This window comes from Pogoniulus pusillus, chromosome 4 (assembly GCF_015220805.1).
Source record: "Pogoniulus pusillus isolate bPogPus1 chromosome 4, bPogPus1.pri, whole genome shotgun sequence".
In the NCBI taxonomy this organism is placed as follows: domain Eukaryota; kingdom Metazoa; phylum Chordata; class Aves; order Piciformes; family Lybiidae; genus Pogoniulus; species Pogoniulus pusillus.
In genome coordinates this window covers 1650854-1665405 of record NC_087267.1, presented here as the reverse complement: position 1 = coordinate 1665405, position 14552 = coordinate 1650854, and the positions used below count along the sequence as shown (strand labels likewise).

Here is a 14552-nt window from a genome sequence, read left to right as displayed (position 1 = left end):
AGTTTAGGATATCCAACAAAAGACACAGTTGTTAAGAAAGGATAAGTAGGTCATAAGTTGCTTTAGTGTCATTACAAAGCCTACTACGTGTGGCAGAATAGGGTCAAACTCTAGTATAATAGAGAAACACTCAAGTAAAGGCTGAAAGAGAAAGCAAGCTGCTACTTCTGTGCCTCTCAAACTACACCACAAGTTTTCTCCTAGAAAATAACACAAAGCCAACTTCATGGTTATGTTATTTTTATATGATAGCTGAACAGAATATTTCAGTTTAAATATTCAGAACACTTCAGTTTAAAATTTCAATATTTAATGGCACTACTAATTCCATGGAATCCCCAGCCTAAGAATCTATTATCATCTCTCTCTAAAACAGCAATTTTAAACTAGTTGATGAGGCCCTGACAAGTGGCAGTGCATCATACTCACCAAGCACATGTTCAACTCAAAACCTGGCTGCTCATGTACCTAGAGCTCTTTCCCATGTTCCAGGCTGTGATGGTTTGGGTGTTACCTGGCCCCCTACACACGTTGGAAATCACCCAGACTAGACTCAGCAGCTCTGGAAACTGAATGAAGCTTTATACTTACAGCTTAGCACAATAGACAAGCAGGTATTGACAACAGATACAGAAACAGACAAGTTAAAGTAATACAGAAACACAGCAGCCCTCCCAGAAACCTGAGTGCCCAGGAGGGGCTCCCAACCACCCTTCCACCTTCTTCCCACTCCTTTATCTCACCCAAGATCTTTGCCTTATGCCCAAGGTAGATTGCAGAGTTGGCCAGAGGGGTTAGGAATCAGGTGGATTAGTCACACAGACAGCAGGTTAGGTTAGAGAAAGAGTTGCCCAGACAGCAACTGTGCTATCTAAGTTTGTGTTCTTGTTCTTATCCATCCCAGCAAGCCTATGAGTGCAGCAGCCATCACCACTGTTTCCTTTTCACAGCCTAGCATCTAATTCTTCTCACCAAAACATTCCAGCTAGGCTTAAACTAGCACACAGTCATACCTAGAAATCAGGAGCTGGTCAGTGACAGCAGGCATTTATGCTGTCATCCAAGGATGACCTGATATGTCCTGTTTCCTGGGAGTCCATTCAGCTCCCAGGCTCCCATATGTATCACTCATTCAACTTCAGAATTCATAAGTTAATTATTTACTCTGCATGGATCTCAGAGCACCCATAAAAGATCAGTAAACCAGATGTCATTCTAGGACAAGTAAGAAGTATCTCAAAGCAGGGTGGTTTCTTTCAGACACGAGCTGCACTTTCAAAATCTTTTTCAGCCAAAAATGAAAGTGCTCTGATCTTTATGTTACACAACTCCCTTGACTTTTCATTAGATCAAACGAAGTGTTAAAGCAGAGCTACCTTCCACTAAGTCATTTATCCCCAAAGAAGCTATCTCTGAACTTAGACGTCTAGCAGACATACCTCTGGAAGATTTGAAGCACAACATACTCATTAACATAACATTTAAGGCTGTGAGTGGAGAGGCACAGAGCACTTCAGTCCAAAGGCAGCTGCTACAGAGCACACACTGTCTTTGTGCATCCTAGAGTGACCAGAGCTCCTACATTCATCCCCTCAGCTAAATGAAAAGCTACTAAAAGAGATAGGTCTCCTCTAACCCATCAACTGTATCTTACCATCTACTTCTTCCATCTGATCTTTATCCAAACATCAAATCACAGCTACACACTAGGAAGAGATTAAACTCTACCACATAATGGCATTATGGCAAAAAAAGGGAATTTCACTGTCAACCTCAACAACTCCCTTCCTGGCTCATTAGTCTTAAGACATTGTGCTACTTTGAGCCTAGCTAGAATGTTTTGGTGAGAAGGACTAGATTATAGGCTGTGGAAGGAAAACAAGGCTGATGTCTACCTCACTCACAGGCTTGCTGAGATGTATAAAAACATAAATCAAATCATAGATAAGAAAATTCTGCTGCTGGGAAGCTCTGAGCTGCATTCTCTATCTCTCTCTAACCTCACTCTGTTTCTCTGACTAATCCACTCTGCTTCCTAACCTCCTCATCAAACCTCCATTCTTCCTTAGGACTGGGGTAAGGGGAAAGTGAAAGGGTGGTTGGAAGCCCCTCGTGGGGACTCAGGTTTCTGGGAGGGCTGTTGTGTTTCTGTATTGCCTTTTGCCTTGTCTATTTCTGTCTATAACTGTATATACTGTAACTATCTGCTTGTACATTGTGCTAGCTGTAAATATAAGCTTCATTCAATTTCCAGAGCTGGCTGAGTCTAGTCTGGGTGATTTCTAAAGTGTGGGGGGGCAGGGAACACCCAAACCATCACAGACATGCAGCCAAACTATGTTGAGAACAGTGCACCGTAACAGCAGATCTTCAGAAAGGAAAATGCCAACTGACAGAATCATAGAATAGAATCAATCATAGAATCAACCAGGTTGGAAGAGACCTCCAAGATCATCCAGTCCAACCTAGCACCCAGCCCTGGCCAGTCAACCAGACCATGGCACTAAGTGCCTCATCCAGGCTTTGCTTCAACACCTCCAGGGACAGCAACTCCACCACCTCCCTGGGCAGCCCATTCCAATGCCAATCACTCTCTCTGACAACAACTTCCTCCTAACATCCAGCCTAGACCTCTCCTGGCACAGCTTGAGACTGTGTCCCCTTGTTCTGGTGCTGGCTGCCTGGCAGCAGAGCCCAACCCCACCTGGCTACAGCCTCCCTGCAGGCAGCTGCAGACAGCAATGAGCTCTGCCCTGAGCCTCCTCTGCTGCAGGCTGCACACCCCCAGCTCCCTCAGCCTCTCCTCACAGGGCTCTGCTCCAGGCCCCTCACAGCTTTGTCGCCCTCCTGTGGACACCGTCCAGCATCTCAACCTCTCTCTTGAATTGAGGGGCCCAGAACTGGACATGGTACTGCAGGTGTGGCCTGACATACCTTGATACTACCTCACTGACCTCCTCCAAGTTTCTCCATTATTTTCTCTAATGGAATTTTGCTTTACTCTTCCAGGTAACTAATAAGAGTTTGGAGGAGGACGAACTTTTATGTTACTAATGGAGAACGAGCATGACCCTCTGACTGGGAAGTGGAAGAGACTACCATACCAGCCTGTTTCCACTTCCATCAATGTTTTCCCCCAGTCTTTTCTTCCAGGAAGAAACAAGGCAGGAAATGAACTAATTAACTGCAGGGAGCTTTTGCAAGAGCTCAGGGAAAAAAGAAGTGCCAACTTTGGAAAAAGGGGCAGGTGAGCCAGGAAGCATTTAAGGACATTTTAAGGTCATGCAGAATGAGAATTAGAGATGCAAAAGCTCAACTTGAATTGAATCTGACAGCCCGCTGGGTATGAGCTAGCAGTGTGCTCAACTGGCACAGAAGGCCAAAGGCATCTTGGCACGTATCAGGAACAGTGTGGCCACCAGCACCAGGGTTGTCATTCTGCCCTGCACTGGGAAGGCCTCACCTCGAGCACTCTGTGCAGCTCTGGCTCCTCTCTGCAAGAGAGATATTGAGGGGCTGCAGAGGATCCAAAGGAGAGTGATGAGACTGGGGAAGGGACTGGATGGAAAGGCTGATGGGGAGAGGCTGAGAGAGCTGAGAGTGTTCAGACTGGAGAAGAGGAGGCTTAGAGAGGACCTTATCACTCTCTATAACTACCTAAAAGGAAGTTGTACTCAGGGGGAGTCAGACTTTTCTCCCAGGCAACTTGTGACAGGACAAGAGGGCATGGCCTGAAGCTGTGCCAGGGGAGGGTTAGGTTGGATGTTAGGAAGCATTTCCTCATGGAAAGGTGATTAGGCACTGGAGTGGCCTGCCCAGGGAGGTGGTGGAGGCACCATTCTTGGAGGTCTCTAAGAAAAGATTAGATGTGGCACTTGGTGGCTTGGTTTAGCTGATGTTGGGTCATAGGCTGAACTTGATGACCTCAGGTCTTTTCCAGCCTCAGTGATTCTGTGATTCTATGACAAAAGCATTCATTACCTTGTAAGCACTTCCCATAAGACCAAATCCTAAACCAGTTTGCATGAGACCACCAAGTTCATCTTGTCATTCACAAATCCAAACTTCTGGTTATCCTCCAACAATCCATTCTGGAATGTAACACTAACAACATCACTTCATACTGTTACATAAAACAAGAACTGAGAAGAAAGCTAAAGCAGATGGGAGCCACCCCTGACATTTTTATCCATCTGGTTATCCTGTGTCTTGGATTACATTATATGGGTTACAGCAAAGGATTTCAGATGAAATACACTAAGTGATGGCTCCAGATGATCAAGATACTAAAACCAAGAGAGAAATGGATTAGAAATGGCTACTTTGAAATGTATTTTGGACACCACCACCACCATCAGATATCATGGAAGAATATTCAACAGCACCAGCTGGTCCAGACTCATGAAATGGGAGATGGAGAGGACTCCATCTCAGCACAAGCAGCTCTCTACAGTCAGGCTTCTGAAAAAGCATACCAGACCTTTTTTTCCTCATAGCCATGTATTTATGCCATCTGCTGCCAGTAATTTAGATCAGCTCACTGATCCAAAAGAGAATAAACTCTCTGAAGCCCCTGAAGGCCACAGCTCACTAACAGTTCCCACACTGTTGTGTGATCATTAGAAAATGCAAGAGAAAGGGAAAATGCCCACAGAGGATGGAAGGCCAAGGAGAAGGGAACAACTGTTTCTGGAGTAGTCCCACGTTGGAGCACATTAAGTATATTGTGAAATGGCACTGAACTCCCTTTACTGGCTGCTGCCAAATGAGCACTGGTCTCACCCTTGTGCCACAGGCAGGAATCATTACCACCCAGTACCTGCAGCAGTCCCCACAAGGTAATTAGAGCAGCAAGTAAGCCACTCATCACTGCACATCTATGTACCTGACTACAGGTTTGCAGGACTGCCTCTGTCAGATACCAGACTATAATCACTCATTTAATCATAATGGACTGTTACTGAACTAGAGAGCTCCTGAGACAATGGCTTGCTGAGGGTTCAAGCAAACTAGTTTAACTGGGTTCACTTTCAAGTGTCTGGAGTCTGGAAAAGCAGACAGGCATCAGTAGCAAGACAGTGGTTATACACCTGCCTTTTATAGTCTCCCTTAAACATCAGGGGAAGGAAGGGATACAACAAAGGAAACTTTGGGCAGGAAGGGAAGCATGTGAGCTAAGTTTTAGAGCAGCAGGTTCTCTTCCTAAGTGATCCAAGTGAGGTGGCTCTGACCTCAAAAACTTATTTTTTAACTATTCCATGCTTCAGCCTTCAAAACCTGTAAAATAAGGTGTATGCTGAAGTGATGCCAAGTCCTAGAGCCTGTGCAACTGCATGTGTCAAATGTGCCTCCCAAACAAAAGCAACCATTTGCAGGCATCCATTTACCATCTAACCTGTCTCTGAAAATGAGCACATTTTCAAGAAGAATTGAACCACAAAATCATAGAATCAGTCAGGGTTGGAAGGGACCACAAGGATCAGCCAGTTCCAACCCCCTGCCTTGAGCAGGGACACCCTACCCTAGAGCAGGCTGCACACAGCCTCAGCCAGCCTGACCTTAAAACACCTCCAAAGAAGGGGCTTCAACCACCTCTCTGGGCAGCCCATTTCAGGCTCTCAGCGCTCTCATGATGAAGAATTTCCTCCTCACCTCCAGTCTGGATCTCCCCACCTCCAGCTTTGCTCCATTCCCCCCAGTCCTGTCACTCCCTGAGAGCCTAGGGCACCCTATCCTAGATCAGGTGCAACTACATACTACTTTTCCTGTAATACCTTTGTAGCCTCCAACTACTTGAATGGCTTTTCTGAACCAGATCCCATTTGCATGCTGCATGTGTATTTTCTTGTTCATGTGGATTACTCATCCCTGGAGCCCACACAAAACGTTAGTATCTACAGCAGCATTGGGCAAACTGTTACACACTCTCAGTATCCACTGCATAGAATCAAGCAGGTTGGAAGAGACCTCCAAGCTCATCCAGTCCAACCTAGCACCCAGCCCTAGCCAGTCAACCAGACCATGGCACTAAGTGCCTCAGCCAGGCTTGGCTTCAACACCTCCAGAGATGGTGACTCCACCACCTCCCTGGGCAGCCCATTCCAATGCCAATCACTCTCTCTGACAACAGCTTCCTCCTAACATACAGCCTAGACCTCCCCTGGCACAACTTGAGACTCTGTCCCCTTGTTCATGGGTGCACTCACTCAGAAGTACCTGAGCAGCAGCAGCTGCTACTAAAACATGGGTAAAGTGTGCACTACAGAGTGAGAGAATCAGGTGTTCAGCAAGAGCACAAGATGGGAAGTTTCCTTAATGAATCAAATAAGCAGGCAGCACTCTGCATGAACCTAGAGTGAGACCTGGTCATTGCCATTTACTATCCATAACAGGAAAACAAACAGAACACACAGAAAGAAAACCTGCAGTGTGAGGCTGTTGGGGCACTGACTCCCCTATAAAAGCAATCTGCAGAGAATACAAACCCTTCTCACTCTGTAAGAAAGTACACTACCCACCTTCAAGTTCTACACAAGTCAGATGAGCAACAAGAGGATAAAAACAATGACAGAAGATAAGTACCCTAGCAGTCTGTAATGATTAAACTGCTTTGCTTTTCTCCCCTTTGTTTTCCAAGCAGATCCAAGGTATCATATGCCATCAACAGGTCTGTGAGCTTGAATGCACTCCAACCCAGCACCATGCCATGGACTGTAATCCTGGTGGTGAATCATGCAAGACTTAGCATGCAACCTTAACAGAACTTCCACATCCCCACTGAAGCAGATGCCGGATGCAGTATGCACTACACCTCAAACAGAAGTCAAATGTCAAAGCTCTGATAATTTATTGTATGGTCCTCTCACCTTCCTCCACTTCTGCCTGTGCTAGTTTGAAGCTAGCTAACATGTTTTGGTGAGAAGAATTAGATTACAAACTGTGAGATGGAAACAGTGGTGATGTCTACTGCACTCACAGGCTTGCTGAGATGCATGAGAACACGAACAGAAATATAGGTAGCAGAGTTGCTCTCTGGGCTTTGTGGGCTGCACTTCTCTAACCTAACCTGCTGTCTGTGTGACTAATCCATCTGCTTCCTAACCCCCCTGGCTGACCCTCCGATCTTCCTTGGGCGTAAAGCAACATCTTGGGTAAGGTAGAGGGGTGGGAGAAGGTGGAAGGGTGGTTGGGAGCCCCTCCTGGGAATTCAGGTTTCTGGGAGGACTGTTGTGTTTCTGTATTACCTTTTGACTTCTATATTTCTGTATGCAGCTGTATAGACTGTAAATATCTGCTTGTCTACTGTGCTAAGCTGTAAATACAAAGCTTCATTCAGTTTCCAGAGCTGCTGAGCCTAGTCTGGGTGATTTCTGAAGTGGGGGAGGGCAGGGAACACCCAAACCATCACAGACTGCCTCACCTGCAAATTCTGCTAACAGTTTTGTACATTATTTGCTCCTGGACAAGCAGTTTGAAGAAGATCTAAACTCTGTGGGCCTCATCAGATATAAATATTGCTCCACTCGGCTCAGACGATGCTTCTCAGCTCCACGTGGAAGTTTGTTCTAACAGCTTATTTTCCAAACACCTTAAAACATTGTTCTTCCAATAGCTTGATGTCCCATATCCCACAGGACTATACTCCAATAATCTGCTTTATTTATAAGCTATCTGTTGAGAATGTGCAGACAAAAAGAACAGGGACAAGTCATCAGTATCAAAAAAGTAGAATATCGCTAAGTCGACAGTGAAAAACTGTCTGGTGGACAGGGGATCTCAATCTTCCTTCTCTGAACACCTACCTACATTAGGCTGCAAAATCAAACCAAAAACATTTACGTCACTTTTTCCTATTGTGGAAAAAAAAAATCATAGAATGGGTTAGGTTTGAAGGGAACTCAGGGATCACCCAGCTCCAATCCCCTGCCATAGGCAGGGACACCTCCCATAAAAACAGGTTGCTCAAGGCCTCATCCAACCTGGACTTAAACACCTCCAGGGAGGGAGCATCCACAACCTCCCTGGGTAACCTGCTCCAGTGTCTCATCACCATCCCTGGGAACAACCCTTCCCTACATATTTTCCCAAAGCAATCATTATTTCAGATCAGAACAGACAACCTCTGGAAAAAATGGATTTGAACATATCTTCAGTGGCCCTCAACAGGCTTCAAGAATAACAAAAGCACTACTGGAATTTAGTACTGGGTAACCTTGAACTACTGCCATAAGAGGCAGCTACACTCAACTCTTAAGATTTCAGAGAAGGGCAACAAAGCTGGTGTAAGGCCTGGAACACAAACTCTATGAGGAGAGGCTGAGGGAGCTGCGGGTGTGCAGCCTGCAGAAGAGGAGGCTCAGGGCAGAGCTCATTGCTGTCTACAACTACCTGAAGGGAGGTTGTAGCCAGGTAGGGGTTGGTCTCTTCTGCCAGACAAGCAGCAACAGAACAAGAGGACACAGTCTCAAGTTGTGCCAGGGGAAGTATAGGCTGGATGTTAGGAGGAAGTTGTTGGCAGAGAGAGTGATTGGCATTGGAATGGGCTGCCCAGGGAGGTGGTGGAGGCACCATCCCTGGAGGTGTTCAAGAAAAGCCTGGCTGAGGCACTTAGTGCCATGTTCTGGTTGACTGGCTAGAGCTGGGTGCTAGGTTGGACTGGCTGATCTTGGAGATCTCTTTCAACCTGCTTGATTCTATGATTTTGCTCCACAGTGAAAGTCACTGCTTTTTACCACACCTGAAAACCAGAAGTTGCAAGACTACAAATAAAATTGCAAAACTTAATTTCCTACACACAAACTTACCCCATTGTTTCAGTGTTAAAAAAATGCAAATTTCATTTCTCTGTGCACCACTCCCTACAGAAGAAGATGATCTTTAAAAAAAAAAATCATTTGACAGTCATGAACAATCTTAAATGTTTCCATTACAGCTACCTAAGGTACAATGTAAAAAAAACAGGAAGAGAAAATGCAATGCAGCAACAGTTACGCACACAGCACTTTCCGCAACCACTACACAACAAAGCATTCTCTCTTACAGCATGCTCAGAGGCAACTAAAAATCACAACTTAGCAATGTCCTCTGATTCTGAAGCCCCTCTACCAACGTATTAGCAAAAGACATGTGTTCTGAAAATAGAGGAAAAAGTCTTACTCTGCTATATCAAGATATCCACAGGAAGCAGCTGCATGTAGAGGTATCCAGCCTTCATTATCTGGTTGATTAATATTTGCTCCATTTTCCACCAGAAATTTCACCATATCTACGTTATCATCTATACAAGCCTATAAAGAAAGAGAGATTTAAGAAATAAGTTCACATTAAAGCTTACTACAATACTTCAGGTAACACCTAAAGGTCTGATGAGGGCAAAGGTTTTGTTGGAGTTTGACCGCAGGACATGAAAAAAATTGAGAGAAAAGTAGCAGCTGTAACAGATCAGCAAAAAGTGCTTAAAAAACCAGATCCAAACAGAGTTTAGCAAAATCAACAAGTATGATTTCCTCAGGTAAATTGGTTCAAGCCTTTAACAGCCCCCACCACAACCCTGTTCTCCAGTATCCAGTGGTTCCCTTTATAAAGCCCCCAGGCCCTCAGCTCCATCCCAGGACAACGACCACTGGATATCACAATTAAATGAACAGCCACACCACCAAGTAGAACTGCCATGACCAAGAGATAGAGAGCAGTCTGGAAAAGAATACTATAATATGATTTTATTTAGCATGTGAGGGAGACTGAGGAATATGGAAGGGGGTGCTACATCACATTTCAACACCCTCCTGCTGCTTTCTGCTTCAGCATACTCCGTATCACCACGCACCTTTTAAGAGTCTATTCATCACTGCTGATTATAAACTGAGTTATCAGTTTGACACATGGCAAAAATACCACAATCTGTGCACATCTCTTAACTAGCAACCAAACAGCAGTGCCCAGATTTAGAACTCCTGCAGATCTCCAGCTCTCCATCTTGTCTGGCTCCTATTTTGCTTTTCTTCCCTGCGTTTGAGTATTTTTCTCACAGGGTGCTCAGCGAGGTTTCTTGCCAACTTCCATACTGCTGCCCTTAAAAGGACAGAGCAACAGAGAGAAAAGTCCCTCTGCCTTTCAGGACAGCAAGGACTCCAAACAGCTAGATCCCATAAGACTAGTATTAAGTTTTTGGCTTAATAAATCAACAATGCTGCAGAACCTGAAGGCTGAAATAAAAACTTTTACTGCTTGGGTCCTAAATCCTTCCAGAACATTATGCCTGCAACTAAGGTATGCATTTTCCTTTTCAGAATACATCTACAGCAATAAAGAGTGAAAATTATATACTGCTTTATTATGGAAAAAGAAAAACCTCTAAGATTCCCTGGTTTAAGCAACTGTGCCTTCAAAAAGGCATTCCAAAACTTTCCTCTACTGAGGCAATAGCTACATTGTTGAGGGAGCTGTGTCCCTGCTCCCTTTAACCAGCCAAACAAAAATAGCAACAAATTATCACTCCCTGACCCCATCTGCTTTACTTAGGTACAAACTTAAGGCTTTGTTTAGCATGCAACAGGGAACTCTTTTAACGACGACTCTCATCTGGATTTGTTCATCTCCAAACTTGCAGCAGGGCTGCAGTGCGACTGCAGCACACTGTTAGCATTGGTTTTCAGTGGTTTAGTTCTTAAGGCTTCCTACCTTACCAGAGTCTCTTCATAATTATATTCCCTACAGATTTCTTTTTTAATTACCTATCTAGAATCACAAAATCAACCAGATTGAAAGAGACCTCCAAGATCATCCAGCCCAACCCATCTCCCAGCCGCACACAATCAACCTCATTTAATCACATCCTTCCCTAAAATCAGCAATTCTTTGAACAGTTTATGACCCTCCTCTAACAATAAAGACTAGAGATTCCTCCAGCGTATTGTCTTCAATTTGTTTCACTTAGCAGTGTGCAATGCTTATATGGTGGCAACAAGCTGTGAAAGAAAAGAATGGCCTCCCGTTGCAAGGCATTCTCTTAAATAAAAAGGAACTACACCTTTTAGCACCTACAGTCCTGCTCAATATCAAGAGAGATGTTGAGATATTGGAATGTGTCCAGAGTAGGGCAATGGAGCTGGCATCCTGGCCTGGCTCAGTGTGGCCAGCAAGACAAGGGAGGTTATTCTGCCCCTGTGCTCAGCACTGCTCAGGCCACACCTTGAGTGCTGTGTCCAGTTCTGGGCTTCTCAATTCAAGAGAGATGTTCAGATGCTAGAACATCTCCAGAGCAGGGCGACAAAGCTGGTAAGGGGCCTAGAGCACAGCCCTGTGAGGAGAGGCTGAGGGAGCTGGGAGTGTGCAGCCTGCAGAAGAGGAGGCTCAGGGCAGAGCTCATGGCTGTCTACAACTACCTGAAGGGAGGCTGTAGCCAGGTGGGGTTGGTCTCTTCTCCCAGGCAACCAGCAACAGAACAAGGGGACACAATCTCAAGTTGTGCCAGGGGAGGTCTAGGCTGGATGTTAGGAGGAAGTTGTTGTCAGAGAGAGTGATTGGCATTGGAATGGGCTGCCCAGGGAGGTGGTGGAGTCACCATCCCTGGAGGTGTTCAAGCAAGGACTGGATGAGGCACTTAGTGCCACGGTCTGGTTGATTGGATAGGGCTGGGTGCTCGGTTGGAGTGGATGATGTTGGAGGTCTCTTCCAACCTGCTTGATTCTATGATGCATACAAAACATCACAACTCACTTCAGAATGAAAACAAATCCAAGAAACACAGATGTTGACATTTTGCAGTAGCATTAACCTAGCCTTGCTTTGCACATGGCATGAGGCCAGGCTTTCAGGAAGTTCAGTTTGCCTGAACTGATATCCTGTGTGTATCATAAGACACACCAGGGTCATTATAAAAGAAAATTAATTTATTATCAGTAAACTTTGAAACTGCCTAAGCATTTTTAAGTACACACCTTTCCATATTTCATTTCAATATGTGGCAGATGTGAGTATCTTAAAATCATCTATAAATTCATAATAGGTGAAATAAAGTTACCTTCAGGTTGATCAGCACTAGTAAAATAAAAAGAGCAGACCATTTGGTTGTGACAGCTTCATACAGAACAATTCTTGCCCATTTTTCATGTATACATAAGAAAAACTAGCAAGACATACTCATAAAAACACTGTTGCTAAGTGAATCAAAGGCTTACATATGCAGCACATTAAAAGACATATAACTAAGTGCCTAAAAATATTTGACCAAACTTGGGCAGCTTATTGTGCCATACATGGCAAGGACCAGGAGAGCTCAAATGCACTTTTCAAGTATTATCAGAGACTGCATATTCATGGCAAAAAAAGATAAACAATCTGTGGGTCTATTTATATCTATTAGGAGGACAGAAGAATTAAGATAATAAAAAGAATTTATTTGCATATGCACACAGTGGAGTTCTGGCATTAATGGTGATTACATTTGAATCATAGAATCAGTCAGAGTTGGAAGGGATCACAAGGATCAGCTAGTACCAACCCCCCTGCCACAGGTACGGACATCCTACCCTAGAGCAGGCTACCCACAGCCTCAGCCAGCCTCGCCTGAAACACCTCCAGCCATGGGGCCTCAACCACCTCCCTGGGCAACCCATTCCAGCCTCTCCCCACTCTCATGCTCAACAACTTCCTCCTCACCTCCAGCCTGAACCTACCCACCTCCAGCTTTGCTCCATTCCCCCCAGTCCTGGCACTCCCTGACAGACTTAAAAAGTCCCTCCCCAGGTTTTTTGTAGCCCCCTTCAGATACTGAAAGGCCACAAGAAGGTCACCTGGGAGCCTCCTCTTCTCCAGACTCAACAGCCCCAACTCTTTCAGTCTGTGCTCACAGCAGAGCTGCTGCAGCCCTCTGAGCATCCTCCTGGCCCTGCTCTGGACACACTCCAGCATCTCCGCATCTTGTAATGGGAGCTCCAGAGCTGGATGCAGTACTGCAGGTGGGGTCTCAGCAGAGTGCAGCAGAGGAGGAGAATCACCTCCCTGGCCCTGCTGGCCACACTTCTGCTGCTGCAGCCCAGGCTCTGGTTGGCTTTCTGGGCCGCAAGTGCTCACTGCTGGCTCCTGTTGAGCTTCTTGGCCAGCAGCACCCCCAAGATCCTCTCCTCAGGGCTGCTTGTGAGATTTAAATAATGCTCCTCACAAGTGATTCTGCACAGGGGCTCTACCAAGTGTGTTATGGAACAACAGAAGCCACAGAAGTTGATAAAACAGGAGACAGCTGTATCATTTAAAAAACATCACATTTGAGCTTCTTTGCACAGCAATTACTTTAAAATGAGCCTTGTACCCAAAATGTTTTATAGTAAATTCACTGTGTCTTCCAAGGTTATTAACTGTCTTAAGGTGAAGAACAGTAAATACAATTGACCCTGCTGCTAAAGAACATGTATAAAAGACATCCTATGACTTCTTGACTCTTCCTTCCCCTCAACAGCCCTGAAGAAAGATTTCAGACATCCCCTATCACTCTCAGCACTTTCCACATGAAAGACACCTCAGACAATCAGCAGGTACCTTAAGTCAGAAAGCCAAGATGAAAATGCTACAAAAGAAACTTTATCTGAATGTTTTTTCCATGTCTACTCTGCTTGGCATTGTGCTATCTTCGTAGTCACTTCTAAAAGCAATATTTATCAAGTGCCAGAAGTGCTTCTGTTGTTAAAGGCTGACATCTCAACCCCAAAAGGAAAGCCTGTCAGGACAGCATGATAAGCTTAAAGCAACAGCCTTTTAAAAGTCTGCCCTTCTAGACCTTAGCCTGAAAGTCATTAGCAAGGAAAAAGCAACATATGAGCATGCTGTGAGCAACAAGAGGTCCACTGATTTCACAGTGACTCGACCCCAAAGACTCCCAGCACAGCTTCTGTCCCAGTCTCTGCACAGAGAGCAGACAGCCACAGGCCTTCCTCTTCTGCGCCTGCTGCAGCACTTCTATGATTCAGCTTGGTGCTTGGCATTTATCTTCTCATCCTTGTTCTCTGCCTTCACAGTTCCAAGTCTCAGCTAGAGCTCCACTTACTATTCAGCCACACAATAGGCCACCTACAGCTCTAAGTGTTTACTAACCATCACACCTGACAGCACACACACCAGCCAGCTAGTGGGGCAAGCAGAAGAGCATGGCATCTCACAGCCAAGATTCCCTTCATCCCATGCACTGCTTCTGTCCCCCAGTCCCATTCCCAGCCTCTCCAGCTTGGTAGAAAGGCAGAAGTTCTGCATGAAGCATTTGTTACCCTGCCAAATTTGATAGGTTGTAGACAGGTAGGGGTTGGTCTGTTCTGCCAGGCAGCCAGCAATAGAACAAGGGGACACAGTCTCAAGTTTTCCCGAGGGAAGTATAGGCTAGATGATAGGAGGAAGTTCTTCACAGAGAGAGTGACTGGCATTGGAATGGGCTGCCCAGAGAGGTGGAGGAGTTGCTTTCTCTGGGGGTGTTCAAGCAAAGCCTGGATGAGGCACTTGGCGCCATGGTCTGGTTGACTGGATAGGGCTGGGTGCTAGCTTGGACTGGCCGAGCTTGGAGGTCT

General features: G+C 45.4%; 1 protein-coding gene across 3 annotated transcripts in view; it reads right to left on the bottom strand.

Moving 5' to 3' along the window:
* The window catches only part of PPP1R12A (protein phosphatase 1 regulatory subunit 12A), a 124459-nt gene that overhangs the window by 68878 nt on the left and 41029 nt on the right, over positions 1 to 14552 (bottom strand). For all 3 annotated transcript variants that reach the window (XM_064141967.1, XM_064141966.1, XM_064141965.1), the window contains exon 2: positions 9157 to 9287. In XM_064141967.1, coding sequence (XP_063998037.1) covers positions 9157 to 9287 — 131 coding nt within the window. The remainder of the gene's footprint in view (positions 1 to 9156; positions 9288 to 14552) is intronic.